At 53.8% G+C, this 16,915-nt stretch overlaps 2 protein-coding genes across 7 annotated transcripts; one reads left to right on the forward strand and one right to left on the reverse strand.

Annotated features, from left to right (window-relative positions):
• Positions 1-259: 259 nt before the first annotated feature.
• Positions 260-15,201, reverse strand: ZNF219 (zinc finger protein 219). Of its 5 annotated transcripts, none has more exons than XM_070425997.1 (5): positions 15,072-15,201; positions 3,647-3,738; positions 1,950-3,363; positions 1,575-1,706; positions 260-1,325 (listed from the first exon to the last, which is right to left on the reverse strand). In XM_070425997.1, exons 2-5 carry the CDS (start codon positions 3,650-3,652, stop codon positions 724-726), a joined length of 2,154 nt encoding a protein of 717 aa, XP_070282098.1. In that variant the 5' UTR covers positions 3,653-3,738; positions 15,072-15,201; the 3' UTR covers positions 260-723. The 5 variants fall into 5 exon arrangements, with proteins under 5 accessions (XP_070282098.1, XP_070282108.1, XP_070282072.1 ...); XM_070426007.1 differs by lacking the exon at positions 15,072-15,201 and adding an exon at positions 9,695-9,836; XM_070425971.1 differs by lacking the exon at positions 15,072-15,201 and adding an exon at positions 9,235-9,337.
• On the forward strand, positions 11,697-14,296 carry TMEM253 (transmembrane protein 253). 2 transcript variants are annotated; one of them, XM_070406354.1, is made up of 7 exons: positions 11,697-11,793; positions 11,898-12,039; positions 12,399-12,509; positions 12,603-12,659; positions 12,955-13,071; positions 13,187-13,333; positions 13,685-14,296. In XM_070406354.1, exons 2-7 carry the CDS (start codon positions 11,932-11,934, stop codon positions 13,763-13,765), a joined length of 621 nt encoding a protein of 206 aa, XP_070262455.1. In that variant the 5' UTR covers positions 11,697-11,793; positions 11,898-11,931; the 3' UTR covers positions 13,766-14,296. The 2 variants fall into 2 exon arrangements, with proteins under 2 accessions (XP_070262455.1, XP_070262466.1); XM_070406365.1 differs by lacking the exon at positions 11,898-12,039.
• Positions 15,202-16,915: the final 1,714 nt, after the last annotated feature.

A 16,915-nucleotide genomic window follows, 5' to 3' on the forward strand; every position in this document is an offset into this window, starting at 1 on the left:
CACGTCTTGAGGCAAAGCTAGTCACGGTTAAGATGGGATTCAGCACATTTGAAAATGAGAGGTCCTCAGACCACGATGCATGAGAATCCCCTAGGCCACTTGCTAAATGCCAATTCCTGGGCCCACAGCAGAGCTGCTGAAGCCAAAGCCTGGGGGTAAAACCCAAGCTCTTTAGGTGATAACTAAGTGCCTAAAGAGATGCCTCTTTCCTGGACAGAAAGGCCCAAGGAGGACAGGACATAGGCAGACAGACGCAGTGTCCCTGTGCCTCAAGACACCTGTTTATTGGGGACACAACTCTGCAACAGGGATGACAGGAATCGTACCAAAAATAGCGACGTCTACAGGACCCCTGAAGGGGCTTAGAAGGGTACAGTGCCCCCCACCCCCACCCATTGTACAAAAATAAACTCTCATGCCTATGGACCAGCAAGGACTGGCAGAGCATCTCCTCAACAGGGGCACAATCCTCTCTGCCAGCCCTGGGAACCCATTCTTTGATCCTCACCCCTGCCACTTCTAAGGCACTGTGACTCCCCTGGGCTGGGTGCATACCGCCCACCCACCCCCCTATGCCCTCCATACCCTTTACCTCTGGTCCACCTGGGGCTGGGATATGGGTCCCACACTGCCCCCCTGCTGGCTGCTCTACCCAACTACCTCTAGTGCTCCCCCGCTCCTGCAGGGTAAGCTCACTAAACTAACAGCCCCTAAGAGGGCTTCCTACCGTTCTTGCCCCCCCAACCCCACCTCTCCGGATCTCAGCAGCCCGGGGCCCTCCTCCCCTTCCTGCAGAGGAGGACTGGGAGGGGTCTCTCCTGATGGTGCTCGGACATAGGGCAGCGACACATCGGCCTGGGGAAGCCGGCGGCCCCGAGCCCGGCGACTGTGGTGCACTTGCAGGTGCAAGGCCATGAGCTCGGGGGCTCCAGTGGCGAAGGGGCAAAAGAGGCAACGGTGGAGGGCACCCCCGGGCCCGGCCTCGCCTCCCGGCCCCGCCCGCAGGGACAGGTCCAGGGGTTCGGCCTCACCGCCTCGCCCATTGCGCAGGGTCCTCCCAGGACTGGCAGGCTTCCTACGGGACCCCGGCGCGGTGCTGCTGGAAGGCCGGGGGCTCGAGGTGCCCTCCACCCAAGTCGCAGGCTGCTGAGCCACCTTGGCTCCAGACGTCTGGGCTGAACCCCTCTGGGAAGGGGGCGGCTCCGGCGGTGGCCCTGGGCCAGCCCCGCTCCTCTGCTCCCGATGGTGGCGCTGCAGATGATACTTGAGCGAGCCAGATTGGGTGCCCGCGTAGTCGCAGTGCGGACACTTGTAGGGGCGCTCGCCTGCGGGAGGGGGGTGCGATAGGGTCAGAGACGAGATCACTGCCCACCCCATCCACCTTTCGTTCAACATACAGACCTCCTCTGGGCCAGGAAAGAAACGCTGCCCCTCCCGCCCCCTCGGATTTACTAAAGAAGGGTTTCCCTGCGCCCGCATCCGGCCAGTCCGGAGGCTGCCAAAAGTCACAGTCGGCCCTCTCCCTTCTCTTCCTGCCCTCCAGGACCCTCCCGCCCCGGAGGCTGCCCCCTCACCTGTGTGCACTCGCAAATGCACTTTGAGGTGATGCGCCGAGCGGAATGATTTTCCGCAGAAGGGACAATCTTTGCCGGTGGCCCCCCGGCTCCCTTCGGACCGGTTCCCTCCGACTATCAGCCCATTCTCTTCTGCAATGCACACGTTAAGGGACATCAGAGGAGCCCATTGCCCTACCCTACCAGAGCCATGCGCCCCATACCCACCCTTCGCCCCCCTTCGGGTCTGAAACAGCACGTTGGGGGAAATGAGGGGTTGGATTTGCTGTGAGTGGAGCTGGTGCATTACGAGATCCTTTTTAAAAGGAGGGGAGTGGTGGCGTCAGAGTGGGACCAGATGCGGAAAACCTCAGAGACAGGAGACCCCTTACATACCCTGCGCGGCAGCGGGCCTTGCCTGGGCCCCCGAAGCAGGTGCCGAGTGCCCTGGCCCCTCCCCTGGGCGTGGGTGCAGCGAAGCCAGAGGGCCCAGCGCCCTGTTCCGGGCCCAGGTCTCCTCCTCGGCCTCCACCACCTCCTCTTCTTCCTCGGGCTCCTCAGCGCGGTGCCGGCGAGCCCGAGCTGGGAGCGCAGAGGGCAAGGGGCGGAAGCCTCCGAAGCTGCGGCCAGCCCCAGACTCGGCGCCCTCGCCATTGGGCCGGGCTTCGCCAGCTCGCAGGCTCAGGTAGCCCAGGAGGCTTGCAGGCTCACGGCGCTCAGCCGGGGTGGGCGCTGGGGCCAAGAGGAGCGTGGGGCCCAGCGGCTCATAGGCCAGCAGGCCCAGGTCAGGAGGTTGGGGAGCCCGGGCAGGCCCAGAGCCAGGCCCCGGGGCACGCAGTGGGCCCAGCTTGCTGGCATGCACCTTCATGTGATTCTTAAGGAACCAGGGCTCCTTGAAGCAACGGCCACACACGGGACACGCATGATCAAAAGAGGCCTTGTGCTTGCGCATGTGGCCCTTGAGAAACCAGGACTGGGTGAAGCTCTGGCCACACACTTGACAACGGAACTCTGGAGGCGCAGGGGGCTCCTCAGGAGCAGCAGGGGCTGGGGTTGCCTCACGTTCGGGCTCCAGCTCCGGCTCCGGCTCGGGCTCCTGCTCGGGCTCAGGGACTGATCTGGGTTCAGGTTGGGGTGGAGGTTGAGGCTGCGGGGCAGCCGAGGTGGCCGCCAGAGGGCGCTCAGGAGCTCCGTGGGCGGTCAGGCTGTGGTGCAGCAGCTCCTCCTCCTGGCTGGAGCCGAAACTGCATAGGCCGCACTTCCAGGGCCTGTGCAGGATGTGCAGGTGGCGTTCCCGCTCCGCTGCGGTACGAAACTTGCCTTTGCAGAAGGGGCAACGGAAGGTGGATGCTGATGGAGCCTGGGGCCGCACCAGGCTCTCAGTGGCAGGAGTGGCCTGCAGGCCCCCTGAGCTTCGGGCTCTTCCTAACCGGGCCTCGCGCAATAGCGCGCGTTCCTCCAACTCCAGCAACAGGCGTGCGGCGGGACTTCGCGGGCGCTCTGGCTGGTGCGTGCGCAGGTGCGAGCGCAACAGGGCCCGCTGAGCTGCACGGTGGCCGCAGTGTGGGCATTGGAAGGCCTGGGCGCCTGGGTGCGCCCGCAGGTGCAAAGCCAGGATAGAATTGAAGCGGAAGCGCTTTCCGCATACAGGGCAGGGAAAGCGCCTTTCGCCAGCGCGACTCTCAGACCAGCCCACCGCTCCCATTCCTGGAGACCCTGGTCCGTTGGAGTAGCGCTGCAGATCCAGTTCTCCGTCGAAGGCCGGCGGTGAGGGCGCTAAGTGGCCGCCCAGGGCGCGGGGACGTGAGCCCTGTGGAGAAGGATGTATATAGAGCAAAGGGTGGAGAAAGGAGAGCTGTGTGGGGTAAGGACATGGAGACCCATAGAACCCAAGGGAGGGTGGATAGGGGCCTACACCAAGTACACCCGGCACCCTTCCCACTCAACTTAGGGAAATTGGAGGATAAATGGGAATTGGGCTGTTGGGGACACGGAGATAACTTATAATAAGGGCGGGTCAGAAGGTGAGAGAGGTAGGGAGGGGCAGGAAGTATAGTTGTAGGTACTTGCAGGTTCAGGCAAGCTTAACTCACCTCCATGGACCCCTTTCACATTCTTTGGTTCTGGGGAGTTCAGGGAAGAGGAGGAGGAAAAGCTGCTAGTGAAGGCAACAGGTGCTGAAGAGCTAAAGCAAAAGAGAGAGATTTGGAGGAAAAGATAAGTCCTGATTTTCAGCAATGGAAATAGTCACTCCCAACTCAAAACTCTTAGCACCCTGTATTCCTGAAACCCTTCTCCCTCCTTGCATCCTGAGGCAGGAGGTGGCTGCTGTCTCCAGAACTTGTACTCCTTGATTTGCCCATGCCCAAGCTTCCTGAGAACATAGATTTCTCCCCCCAAACACGTTCTAAATGCCTGGTCCAGAACAACTACAACCACCACCACTACCCCCTGGTGGTGGGGGAGACTATCACAGTATAGCCCTCTCTCCTTTAGATTGGGGTGTGCAGCTTGATGAGCAAACGGGGTGGGCTTGCCATGCCCCATAGTTATCCAAGTGGGAACAGTTGCTCTCAGATACCTAACTGACCAGCAAGCCAAACATCCTTCCAGACTCCACAGTCCTTCCTTTGCTCTTACCCTGTCTTTCTGTCTTTCCCCCTCATTCTCCCTCCCTCTGCCTGGATTCCTGATCCATTCATTTCCATTCATTACAGAGACTCATTCATGCATGGGAGAGAAACACCTCCCAGCAGCAGCAGTCTGGAGACAGACAGAGGGGGAGGGGCACGAAGGGGGAGAGAGCCAGAAGGAGAGGGAATGAAGAAAGAGTTGGGGGAGGAGTGGAAGTTAAGGGGTGCTGCTGGCCTGGGGAAGGGGCTAAAAACTGCAAATACCGGATAGGATTCATTCCCGTGTTTCAAACCTTGGAACCTGCAGTTTGCTGGGGCATCTCAGCCCCTTTGTCCAGGGCTGTTCCGAAGCAGGCTTTTCTCCTCTCTGCAGGGGAGAGGCTCGCTCACACAAGAGGAGGATTACACTGGCTCTGAGCTCAAGAGGCTGGAGTGAGGGACGGGGGGCGGGGCTGGGCCATCTGCACAGATAGGGGCTCAGCACATGCTCTGAGCAGAAAAGGGTTAAAATTCTCCAGGCTAAAATTCCCTGGGCCTGGATGTGCAGAGGTCCAGTTCTGAGGAAGAAGAGAACTGAGAGGAAGAGGATTGGGGGGGAGGAGGGGGCGCAGGAGGGGGTGCTCCTGAACATAAGCTGCAGAGGAGGTTAGCATTAAGACATAGAAGCCATCCCAGAATAAAGATTCATGGAAATAGGCCTGGGAGGCTGACCAGAAGTCAGTCAGTATACCTTCCTGCTTACTTATATAATTTTATCTGGTCAAGGCTAGACAAATGTGGACTTAATCAAATTTTTTTTTGCCTGAAATAGAAAGAATATTTGATATATAAAGAACTTTCTTACAATAGGCATGAAATGGGTTACTAAGCAAGAAAAAGACTCAAGCATTACTTTGCTTAAGGATCTTTAATGGAAGAAAATTGGGCCAGAAGTCAGCCCTGCTTATCAGCAAAGAAAAGCTCTGGAGGTCCAAGTTTCTTTAATTTTTGATATTTACTGGATGTGATAACACTCCATGAATGGGTCCTGGCAGCATGACTCAGTGGTTAGAACATTGGCCCGTGAACTGAAGGATTCCAGGTTCGATTCTGATCAAGGGCATATATCTAGGTTGCAGGTTCCCCACCCCGGTTGGGGTGCATGCAGGAGGCAACCAATTGATGTGACTTTCTCACATCGATGTTTTTTTCTCTCTCTCTTTCTCCTCTCTTGCCCTCCCCACTCCCTTCCACTCTCTCTAAAATCAATGGAAGAACTATCCTTCAGTAAGATTAGCAACAAAAACAATCAACCAGTGAGTGCATAAATGGGTGGAACAACAAATCCATGTTTCTCTCTAAAATTAATAAATAAAATTAAATAAAAAATGGTCCTAGCCGGTTTGGCTCAGTGGATAGAGTGTCGGCCAGCAGGTCAATGGTCCCAGGTTCGATTCCGGTCAAGGGCACAGACCTCGGTTGCAGGCTCCTCCCCAGCCCAGTCAGGATGTGTGCAGGAGGTAACCAATCAATGTTTCTCTCACATCGATATTCCTCTCTGTCTATTCCTCTCTCTTTCACTGTCTCTGAAAATCAATGGAAAAATATCCTCAGGTGAGAATTTAAAAAATAAATAAAAAATGAAAAGAAAAGATTATTTATAAAAAATTACTCCCTTGGCCAGCTAGGCTCAGTGGTAGAGCATTGACCTATGAACCAGGAGGTCATGGTTTGATTCCTGGTCAGGTTGCATGCCTGGGTTGTGGGCTCGATCCCCAGTGTGGGAGTGCAGGAGGCAGAGAATCAATAATTCTCTCTCATCATTGATGTTTCTATCTCTCTCTCCCTCTCCTTCTCCTGTCTTCTCTGAAGTCAATTATATATATATATTTAAATATATTTTTTTAAAAAAAGACTCCATGAGCCGGCAGGTACCTGTTACATGTGGAATCTGGGTTAAGGGAATTTTATTAACAAGAGGTTAATTAAGAAAGTGTCCTTGTCCAAGGGTCACTAAACAATCTCCACCACTTTTAATATTTGTATTTCTGTAGCTCCAAATTAGTGCATCCACCCTCATTTTCTGGATTCTAAAAAAAAAAAAAAAAAAAAAAAAAAAAATCCCCTTCCTGGGACCAAGAGTCTAGCCAGGCTCACTGAGTAGTATCATGAAAAGTGTAGAATAAGACCGAAGGGTTCAAGGCTATTGTGGGCCCAATCAGACCATTAAAAGCCATGCAACCTTCCGTAAATCACTTAACATCCCAGCTTACTCGTCTGTAAAATAAGGGGATTGAACAAATTTATATAGATAGTTCCTTCCTGCTAGAAAGTTGTGTAGTTCTGAGTCACAAGACTTCTGGACCCCAAGTGGAGTTAAAACAAATGGTCATCCCTTCAGTACCATGGAGAGTGCAGTGGGCTACCAGAGGAGCCACTGTGGCCACCTCATACCTGGCGAGAGCTATGAAGTGCTAGAGGGGCCACATTTAACATTTTAACACCACAATTAAAGCACTGAGAAAAGCTAGATTTTTAAAAATTCTTCCCTGGAAGCCATGGGGGAGGAAGGGGGGAACAGCGATACCAGAGGGTTTATTTTTGCCTTTTGGATGACACTGAAAATAGATGTAACAAAATAGATGTAACTAGAAGAATTTTAATTAGCTATAAGGAGTGTCCTGACAGTTACAGTTTGTACATCCTGGAATGAGTGAGTGAGGCATCGTATTTGGGTCCATCACATTCTGTTGCTCTCCTGGGGATTCCCGGAACATCCTGGTGTACAGCCAATCTGGTATATTCAGAGGAAGCAGATGGTGGGGGAGGAGGGGGAAGGCTGGGAATACTGCATGGTCATAGCTGACTAACCTATGGGCGCATACTCTGATTCTGAGAAGATTCTAGGGCCCCTGAAACTGCCTGTAGGATAGTAAGCAAAATATTTCAGGGGAAGTTGACCTCATATCTGAGGCAAGTAGAGTTGGAATAGGGCAAAGCTTTCTCCCCCACCCCACCCTACCTCCAAAAAAAACACTGCTTTGTACACAGCCGTTTCTAGGATAGAAATACGGTCATATACAAGAAGACCCATATTGAAACTATATTCCTGAGCAGGGAGACTTTCCCCAAAGGGTGGCCTCAAATCAATAAACCCACTGAGAGACCCTCTAGGCACAATCAAGATCTGACTCACCTCCACACCAAACCAGGTCCCAGGCACCTAATCCGATGAGTTTTTCTCAATAGGAGAAAACAGTGACAGGGCCCAAGATTCTATGAACTGGCTTAGAACCCAGGTCATGCACATATTGCTTGTGGGCAATAATCAACAGTTTTCTATAGTCAGGCCCTAACCACCATCCGAGAGACTTGGCCAGACAGTAGCACTGACCTACTTTCCTCCCACACTGGGAATCAGGGGTTATCTTGCCCTTATTTGGGTTCTATAGGGATGCAAGGCCAGGGATAGGGGTCAGAAATCTTCCCAAAGCAACAGGCCAATTACTTTTATGTGCGAGGAGAGCTGGTGGAGAAGGGGGTGTGGACCACCAAACCTTACCGAGTAGGAAAGGATAAAAGGTTTGGTGAGAAGATTCTTGGAAACAACAGGGACGGGTACATAGAAACGTCTGCTGACTGGAGAACCATGATATTTGTCCCTCAAGCCTTGTGGTTCAAAAGTTTTTAGGGTCCAAGTGTAAGGGGCAAGGGTTCAGAACTTCTGAGGTATTGCTGTGGCTAGGCATCTCTCACTGATAATTTCTAATACTTGATGTCTTTCCCTCTATGGGGATTCCTACACCTCCACACGCCCTCTAACAATTATTAACACTGCATTAGACGGGGTTAAAGAAAAGGAATTTCTTAGAGGGTCTACAATCAAGACCACCTTTATCAAACATCCCAGTAGTTCTTTTTATGGTCTCCTCTCCATAGCCCTCTGAACATCACTGCTCAGGTGGCTCCTCCAAACTGACCCCAGACCACAGCTTGCCCACCTTTCACATTGAGGGCACACTCTCCTGCATTGGGGGCATGGAATCTCAGTCATGAACTCCAAAAATGGAGCAGGAGGCAAGAGGAAGGTACACCTGCTCCCCTACGGCCACCCCACCACGGCCAGTCTTACTCCACAGGCACGTCCCAACCTGACCCCTCTTCTGAAAGTTCTAGATTTGTGGGAGGGGGCACAGAGCAAGCCCTAAGTTCCCTTAACTGGAACTGACCCTAAAAGGTCAGAGTCTTAGCACCCATAGGGGCCCCAGTCCTGGGATGAGGGGGTGGGGTGGGCAGGAGAGCCTCTGGGAAAATCCACCTCCCACAAGTAGGTGGGCAAGTAGGGCAGGACCTGTGATCCTGCACAAGAGGTGCTCTGAGCGGCACCCCAGACCCCTCCCCGGGAAGATAAGCCAGAAGGATGATGGGGGGCAGGGTTGGAAGCCTGGAAGGCCAGGGCTCAGCTACCCAGGCCGGGAGAACAAAAGCTGAGTTGCAGCCGCCTCTGCTGCTGCCGGCGGCCGAGCTCTTTGTGACACTTTGTTTGGGACGCAGAGAGGGAAGCACCCCCCATCCTCTCCCCTCCCCCACCCCTGCTCCCAGAGAGTTTGGGTCCCTTCTCCCTCCTCCATCAGCCCTACCTGGGGAGGGGTGGGGGGGCGGCCATCCACTCTGGCTCCCGGCTGTGCAGCCCTGCACCCCAGGCCCCTCGCGCCCTGCCTTCGGGCCCCTACAAAGACGGCTGTCCCCGTCCCCCCCCCCCCCGCCCCCGCTGGCCTTTCCCCTTTGGTGCCCCCTTTCCCGGCTTCCCCACCTGGCCCCCCTCCCTCGAGACCCCCCTGGCTCTCCAGGCTTCTGAGGCCGCAGCCCCCCCCCCCGCGCCCCCCCAGGAGCTCTGGGCGAAGTTTGCTTGGGGTCGAGCCGGCGCCCCTCCCCCGCCCCCGCCCCCTGCACCTGCTCCGAGCCCGGCGCGCGGAGTGGGGGGCCCCCCCTCCGGGAGGGGGGAGGGGGCCGGGGGCGGGGGCCGGGTGGCGGAGGGGGGGCCGGGAGTGGGGGGAGCGGCTACTCACGAGCCCAGAGCGGGCGGCGGCGGAGCGGGCGGCGGCGGCGGCGGCGGCGGGCGGCGGGCCGGCGGCGCGGGCGTCAGCGTTACGTGGGGCCGGGGGAGATGCGCCGGGCCCCGGCCCCCCCGCCCCCGGCCCGGCCCCCGCCCCCTCCCCGGTCCCCCGCCCCCGGCCCTGGCCCGCATTGTGTGCGGCGGGAGGCGGCCCGGCCATTAGCATGCGGGGGGCGGCGCGGCGCGCTGGGAGCCGGGAGCGGGCTCCGGCTCCGGGGACTGGGCGCTGGGCGCCCCGGGAGCCGCCGCCAGGGGCGGGGTGCGGGCCGTGCGGGGACGGGGGGCGCTGTCGGAGGGAGGGGGTGGGGCGCGGACGGTCTCTCCCGGAGACCGGGAGAGATTGGGAAAGGTCATCCCGTCCTTCCCCCAGCCTCCGAGCCGCGCCGCCCCTCCCACCCTAAACCCGGACATACCAGGGAAGGAGTTGGCGCGGCCGCCTTTTCTGCCCCGACATGCACAGACTCGGGAAGTTCTTCCTGGGGTTTTATCTCAAAGCCTCTCCCTTCAATTTGTGTCTCTTTTTGGGGAGGAGGAGGGGCGATGATAGAGATAGCTCATGTCTGCCGTGTAAGAAACATTATTTAAAGTTACTCCTCGGTCCTTTCTGTTCTTGATAAACAATTCCTGCACCTTCCTCTCGAATTCTGTTCTCCATTCCTGAAGTCACTTTACTGGCTCTTCAATACAACAAATATGTGCTGAGTGCTTACTGAGTACCCGGCACTCTGCTCGGCGCTGAGGGGGGTTGAACGGATGGGGGGGTGCAGCGCCGTCCCTGCGGGAGATGATCATCTGGACTGGGGCTATGTGTTTTTAAGCAGTGTAGTCAGATCTAATCAGTAATTACTGGATACCTGTTCACATATTTAATAGTATACAATCCTTACCATTACACTCTGAAATGTTAGGTCGCATTTACAGGTAAGGAAAACGAGGCTAACGAGTCTCTCTCCCCTGGCCTGCCGGCTCAGGGAGCTCCGTGCACGCCCAGCACCTCACATTCTGTCGGACCATGCACCGCGACCAAATAAAGTTCATCCACAGCAGCTCCCAGCCATTTTAAGTGTGATTCCCACTCCCCAGGAAAGAAGAGAGGGCACAATGCTCCGATGAGCACAGGCTCGGCACTGAGCAGGGCATCAGTGGCTTACAAAGAAGGCCGCTTTCCTCACAGAACCCAGCCGCCCGGTGCTAACTCCCAAGGGTCTGCTGGCTCAGTCTTCTTTCATCATCAATAATAATAACGATAATAGCCACTAGCATTTATTGAGCACTTATGTGCAAGGTGTTGGGCTGAGCTGGTTTATATGCATTTTCTCTTAATACTCAAAGGAACCCTGTGGTATTATTAACTTCCCTTTATAGGTAAGCAAACAAAAGATTAAGTAACTTTCACAAGGTCAGCCAGGTAGATGTGGAATTTGAACATAGGTCTGGCTGCCTCCAAACCTCAGGCTCTGCATCAAGATGGATCTTTCCTCTTTTTGATCTCTAAATATATATTTGGGCCCCGCTGGTTCTGCTTCCTATTGTAGAAATAAATATCCCCAGCTTAGCTTCTGAATAAGCCCTTTAGTATATGGGCAACAGGCACAACAGTATGACCTCATCAGCGCCACTAATGGTTACTAAGCACCCACCATGAGTCAACAACCCTTCACAGTCATATTATTAGCCCCCGTTTTATAACTCAGTTTGAACAAACAGTGGTTCAAATAGGTAGAATAATGTATTCAAGGTCACACAGCTAGGAAAGTGGCAGAGCTGAGATTTTAGTCCAGGTCAGCCTGGCTGCAGGGCTGCAAGGCAACTTGTATCTCTCAAAAATATTAATTGTTGCAATAGCATCCTTCGCAAGACTGACCATTTGGGGACTCTCTTCTATACATGTCTAGCTGCAGGTTATCACTGAGCTAAAAACAATCCCCACTATAATAGGGCACCCCATCCTCTTTGTCAGTGTTCCATCCAGAGAAAATCCTTCAAAAAAGGAAGGAGAGAGGAGAAACCATTCAGAAAGGGACAGATAGGAAGCCAAGGGAATTAAACCTTGCCTGGTTTGGGGACAAAGCTGCAAGTGGTAATGACATGGGAACAATCCAGACAGTAATGTGGGATTTCCCTAGGGAACAGCAAGTTATTTGAGGAGGAAGAAAAGAAAAAGGAGAAAGATTAGATGGAAATGGGGGCGGGGGGCAGAATTAGGGCCCAGGGTGGTAGCATCCATGGGTGAGTGATCAGAAGAGGAACCCAGGATGGGCAGAGGTGGAGGCAACAGGAAACAGGAACAAAGCAAGGCAGAGCTGGGCATCTCGTGGACCGAACAGCGGCTGGTATCTACCTACGGCCACTTCCTGGGTCCTTAGGCCCTCTTAGGGACCTTTGCCCCACCACACCCCAACCCTGACAGCCTGTCTCAGCCAAGACAAGTCTGTTGTCAGCTCTGAGCCACCAGGCCCCACCAGGAGCTCCAAGACCAGCTGGGTCCCTTGGAGTAGCTGCTTCAGAGTAGGTAGGTGAGAGGTCCTGAGCCTCAACTCCCTGGATATTAGAAGCATATGGAGGGGCAGCTGAAATAGAGGCTCCTGCATGACCTGTCTCCTGCCTTTTTCTCAGGGGAAAAAAAAAAGCTTCAGCAATCAAGGGAGCCATGGGGGACAGAGCTGGTCAGCAAGAGCAAGGGAGATCCAGCCCTCGTCTGGAAAAGCTACAGCATTGGGCAAGGCACAGGCAGAGTGGGCACCTCTTGATGCTGGCGGTGAGGCCAGGATGCCCTACCCCAAGCTTCAGCATATCCACTTGTACCCCAATTCAATTCCATCTATGTTTTGTGAACACTTACCATGTGTTTGAAAACGTTAGACTCTGAGAGGGAGGAGGGTGGGGGAAGCATAGAATAAATAAGGCAAAACCCTTAATCTATGAGCAGCTTCCATCATGTGGGGAAAGCACATAGGTAAGTAACTAAACTATGACATCAGGCGGAACAAATTAAATGATATCCCCTTCCTTCACTGCCCTTGGTTGGCTACTTCCCACCACCAGGCATTCGGGCCAATTGCAGGGGTTGGGAGGAGGAAGGGGATCCCTGACAGTTCCCCTGCGTCTGGCCTCCAGGTGAGCCAACTATGGCTCGCAGTGGCTGTGGTGCCCTTGGCTGTCTCAGTTGCCTGCCTGAATTCTGCTTGTCACATGGCCACAGCACTGCCGCTTGGACCTGGAGCACTGGTAAGATCCACCACAACAGAGGACGGAAGAAAGATCCTGGGGGCCCTTCACTAATAGGACCAGAGCTCAACACTTGCCTTTCTCACCATTCAGGGTCTCCTCACTGGGATTGTTACCCTTGAGCTGCGCAGAGCACCCCGCCTTTGGAAGGTGAGAGGGGAAGTGAATGCAGTACTATTCTTTGACCACCCAAAACACACACACACATGCACACACACACACACACACCACACCCCTCAACCTAGAAAGTGGCTCTCCAAGCTAATCCTGTTAGCTCTCTGCCTGACAATCTTAAAAGACTAAGGCAAAAAGCAAAAAACATGGAGGGCTGAGGGCCCAGTTAGGAGAATAAAATCTGAGTTCTGTTTTCGGGTAGGTGCAGGTTGGGCTTGGGGTTGCAATGAGTCCCCTTAGGCTAGGCAGGGCTGAACTGGTTCACCGGCAGGTGCGCGCCATGATGATATTCAACACCATCAATCTGATCTTGGGCTTCATTGTGGTGGTGGTTGAGGTGATGAAGACAGCCTTGGGGCCTGCAGCACCTGCCTCCTCCATGGTACCGGTGAGTAAAGGAGAAGATGGGAAGACGAGGAGGCAAAAGGAGCCGGAGAGGGATAAGGGCAGGGGCCAACAGGTGTTGGTTCCCCTGTAGCATCCTCAGCCTTGTCTACCTGCAGCTGGAAGGCTTGTTGGTGCTGGAGCTCAGTGCTGAGGCTTTCACCCTAGGAGGAGTGCTGGTCTCAGCGTATTCCCTACTCCTGCTAAACCAGAGGAAGCCAGGATGCTGCAGGAGACAGAGTCTGCACTACCAGGAGCTGCAGGAGGTACTGAGGGCAGGGAGGAAAATATGGAGCAGCTACCTACGAGCTCATTTTTTTTTCAATGGCTATTTTGGCCAATGGCACTTAAAGGAAAACAATGGGGCAGGGAGGAAAGGAAGGGGTCCTAGACTCATGCTGATTGGTTTTCTGACTGGACATACCTCCCTTAGTGGTGGGTAAGAGGGAATTGGATGTCTAAATGGTTGGACCCAGAAATGTGGGGAGAGCATTAGAAAGCTGCCTAAATATTAGAAGGGCTATAGGAACACAAGAAAAAAACGAGAGAGGAGGAGGAAGTTGCTTTTGTGGAGGATTCCTCCTTTCTCACCCCTCACACTTCTGTCTGGTTTTCAGGGTCTCTCTGAGTTGGAGGAAGTTACTGATTTGGAGAACGGTCCCGCGGTGGCTAGCACAGCAAACCGAACAACTGAATGAGATGGCAAGGGAAGCAGACAAGCGCTGCTCTCCTACCCTGTGGGAACGTTCTCCGGACCCTACTGCACCCCACCAAACTCAGAAAACAGATGGAGGCCCTGGAGACCTACATGCAATCCAGCGGGAATGCCTTCAATTTCCACTCAGACTAGGCCCCTTTCTCGTCTAGGGGAAGCTATACCTAGACCAGATTCTTCCCTCACCCCATTGCCCTGAAAAGCTGTCCCCCATCAGGACATCCTTAGGCTAACTTTCAGCTTCCCCCCTTCCATCCTTACCCACCCCCGTCCCATATAGCTTCATATCTTCCTCATCTCACTATGTCCCTTCTTTCCACCTTTCATAATCCCATCCACTCCAAGCCCAGGTTCCCATACGCGGCGATCTCTGAAATCAGTTCTTGGGTGCTTTAGTCCCCCCGCCCCCCACTCCCCGTCCGACTGGTTCCGTACTCCAGCGGAGACTACAAGTCCCATGATGCCCCGTACCCCGCGGCCTGCTGGGAAATAAAGAGCCTTTTCTCCGCGGTGAGGGCGCTGTGCATCTGCTGAGTGACGTGAGGAGCAGAAAGTCCGGGCCTAGCCGACTTTCCTCGGACGCGACCACTGGCCCGGCGTTCAGGGAGGAGCCAGACGGGTTATTCCGAAAGGGGGCGCCGCTACCCCAACCAGGCGAACTGAGAGCTGACTGTGGCTCCATGATCCTCTCTCTGGCAGCTTCGGAAACCCGCAGGCGGTGGGGGATGGCCCTCGGCAAAGCTGGGGTTCCCCAAATGCTGTCATCGCGCCCCCTCTGACGGTGCCCAAGTCTAAAGTCCTGAGACTTGGAGCGCGCGCGAGAAGGGGGTTGGAGATGATGAGTCAGAAGCCCAGGGCCCTGCACGCCGCCCTCCCCCGAAGTCTGGCCGCCTGAGAAGGTCCGGCTCCCAGGGCAGCAGACAGGTGGACGGGGCAGGAAGAGGGAGGGGCGCGGCGGCTCGCCTTAAGACTTTCCCGCCTCTGCGAGCACGCGGTGGAAGGAGCCCGCTGCCGCCACCCCTTCTCGCCCAGGCGGGAGTGGGACTGCGCAGGCGCAGCCTCTCGCGGCCCCGCCGACCTTTGATCCTGCGGGCGGCCGTCTGGTGGCCGGAGCTCGTGTTACGCGCAACCCCCACCGTTTGTGAACTTTGCAAGTGTGCAAAGATGACAAGCACAAGCGGGCTTGAGAAAAGCCCAGAAAAACCGGTAGAGGCCCCGGAGTCCTCATCAGGGCAGCTTATGAGCCCGACTAGAAATTGCCCAGAGCTGGAGGACTTAAAAGAACTCACCCCACATTCACATAGTGCCCGGGATGGGTGTGCGCCGCACACTCATTTTTGCTCCCACTTGAGAAGGCTTCTTTCCCTTGGAGAATGCTGCTTCTCCGAAGTTGGCCAAGCCCAGGCACCGGCGAGGAAAGAGCGCAGCCTGGCTGCCTTGCCCTAACATTGCAGCGGTGCCAGCGGCAACTCCTTTCTGTTGGTGACACCTTGGGAGTGGTAATAGGCGCCCTATGACAAGGTTATGTGAGTGCTAGTGGGTGGGGATAGTTCTGGGATTAGGTTTTGGAACGGAAAAAGGATCCGGGCCGCTCTCTTCTCCTCCCAGTCTAACTGCCAGAATAATGGCAAGCTCATGTGGGAAGGATTCAGAAAATAATTTTCTTCCAAGTTAGAAGGTGGCGGTGGATGAGGAAATTAGGGGTGTAAAAAAAAAAATCAACAATTGATTCTCACTGTCTTCCAGATAGGAACTACAAATTTTAGTGACATGATCAGGTCTAGGAATTGCATTCTAGTTCTTGAAAAAGTTCAGCAACCATGCAAATGAGTCCTTGTATGGGTCAGGTCGGGCTAGGTTATGCTGTGGCAACAGTGCCAAAATCGCAATGGCTTAAAACCACAGAGGTTTATCTCTCACACTACATGTCTAGCGTAGTAGGCAGGCACCTCTGCTCGTTGTAAGTTACTCAGGTACCCAAGCAGATGGACCTCCACCACTTCGAGATCCTGCCATGTCACTATGAAGCTTAGAGCACCCCCACACCCCTTCCCGGGGCATGAAGAATTGTTCATGAGCTCTTAAATGCTTCTGCCTCAGAGGGACAAATACCACTTCCACTCGAACTTGACTGGCCAAAGCGAGTCATATAGCCACACCCAACTTCAAGACAGCTAGACGGGCAGTCTTTTCATATTCCTGTAAGGAGAAGGGAAGCAGAAATAGTCATTAAAAAAGAAAAGTTAAACATTTGCAGTGATACTTGAACAGCTTAGCAGTTGGAACTCATCTATTCTAGCAGTTATGCCTGTATCTACTTCTTTGGCTTTGTTGCATGAATCACTAAATGAAGTTCTTCATAGAAACTTTCTCCCCAAAATTAACAGAACTGAAAGAGGAAATCTAAAGATTCTGGAGTTTTTTGTTTGTTTTTTACATATATATACTTTTTTATTGATTTCGGAGAGGAAGGGAGAGGGAGAGAGAGAGAGAAACATCAATGATGAGAGAAAATCATTGATCAGCTGGCCTTCTGCACACCCCACACTGGGATTGAGCCCACAACCAGGGCATGTGCCCTTGACCGGAATCAAACCTGGGACCCTTCAGTCCGAAGGCTGACACTCTATCCACTGAGCCAAACCAGCTAGGGCTAAAGATTCTGGTTTTGTTGTATAAGTTTGGGCGAATCAAACTTCTCTGAACTATGTTTTGTTTACATCGGGATAATAATCACAGTATTTAACTTCTCTACTGACTTACCAAGGCTGAAATAGAATCGCACATAGAAAATAATTTAAAACTATAAAGCACGTCAGAGGGTGAAAATAAATTGCCTATAGAGATGAGGAGTAGTGAAAATGAGTGAAATGGTATAAGGTAATAGGGAGTGGTGTGAACTGTGGTAAAGTAATAAGCATACATTCTATTTAATGGCCTTTCCCCCCACTCAACTCCATCCAAACATACGCCATGTGGGACTGTGAGCCTAGTATTGCCATAGTTCCAGTTTTCCTATAAAAGTCAAAAATTCTGGCGTTTAAATGTGGAGTCATCTTATTTTAAAATGTTAATAACTACTTTTTTAATTGACCAGATTCAGGCTGTAGTCCTTCAATTATAGTCTCTCTAT

The sequence above is a fragment of the Myotis yumanensis genome, unplaced genomic scaffold, assembly GCF_028538775.1.
Source record: "Myotis yumanensis isolate MYYU_CA2020_CCGP unplaced genomic scaffold, mMyoYum1.0.hap1 SCAF_1, whole genome shotgun sequence".
Lineage (NCBI taxonomy): Eukaryota > Metazoa > Chordata > Mammalia > Chiroptera > Vespertilionidae > Myotis > Myotis yumanensis.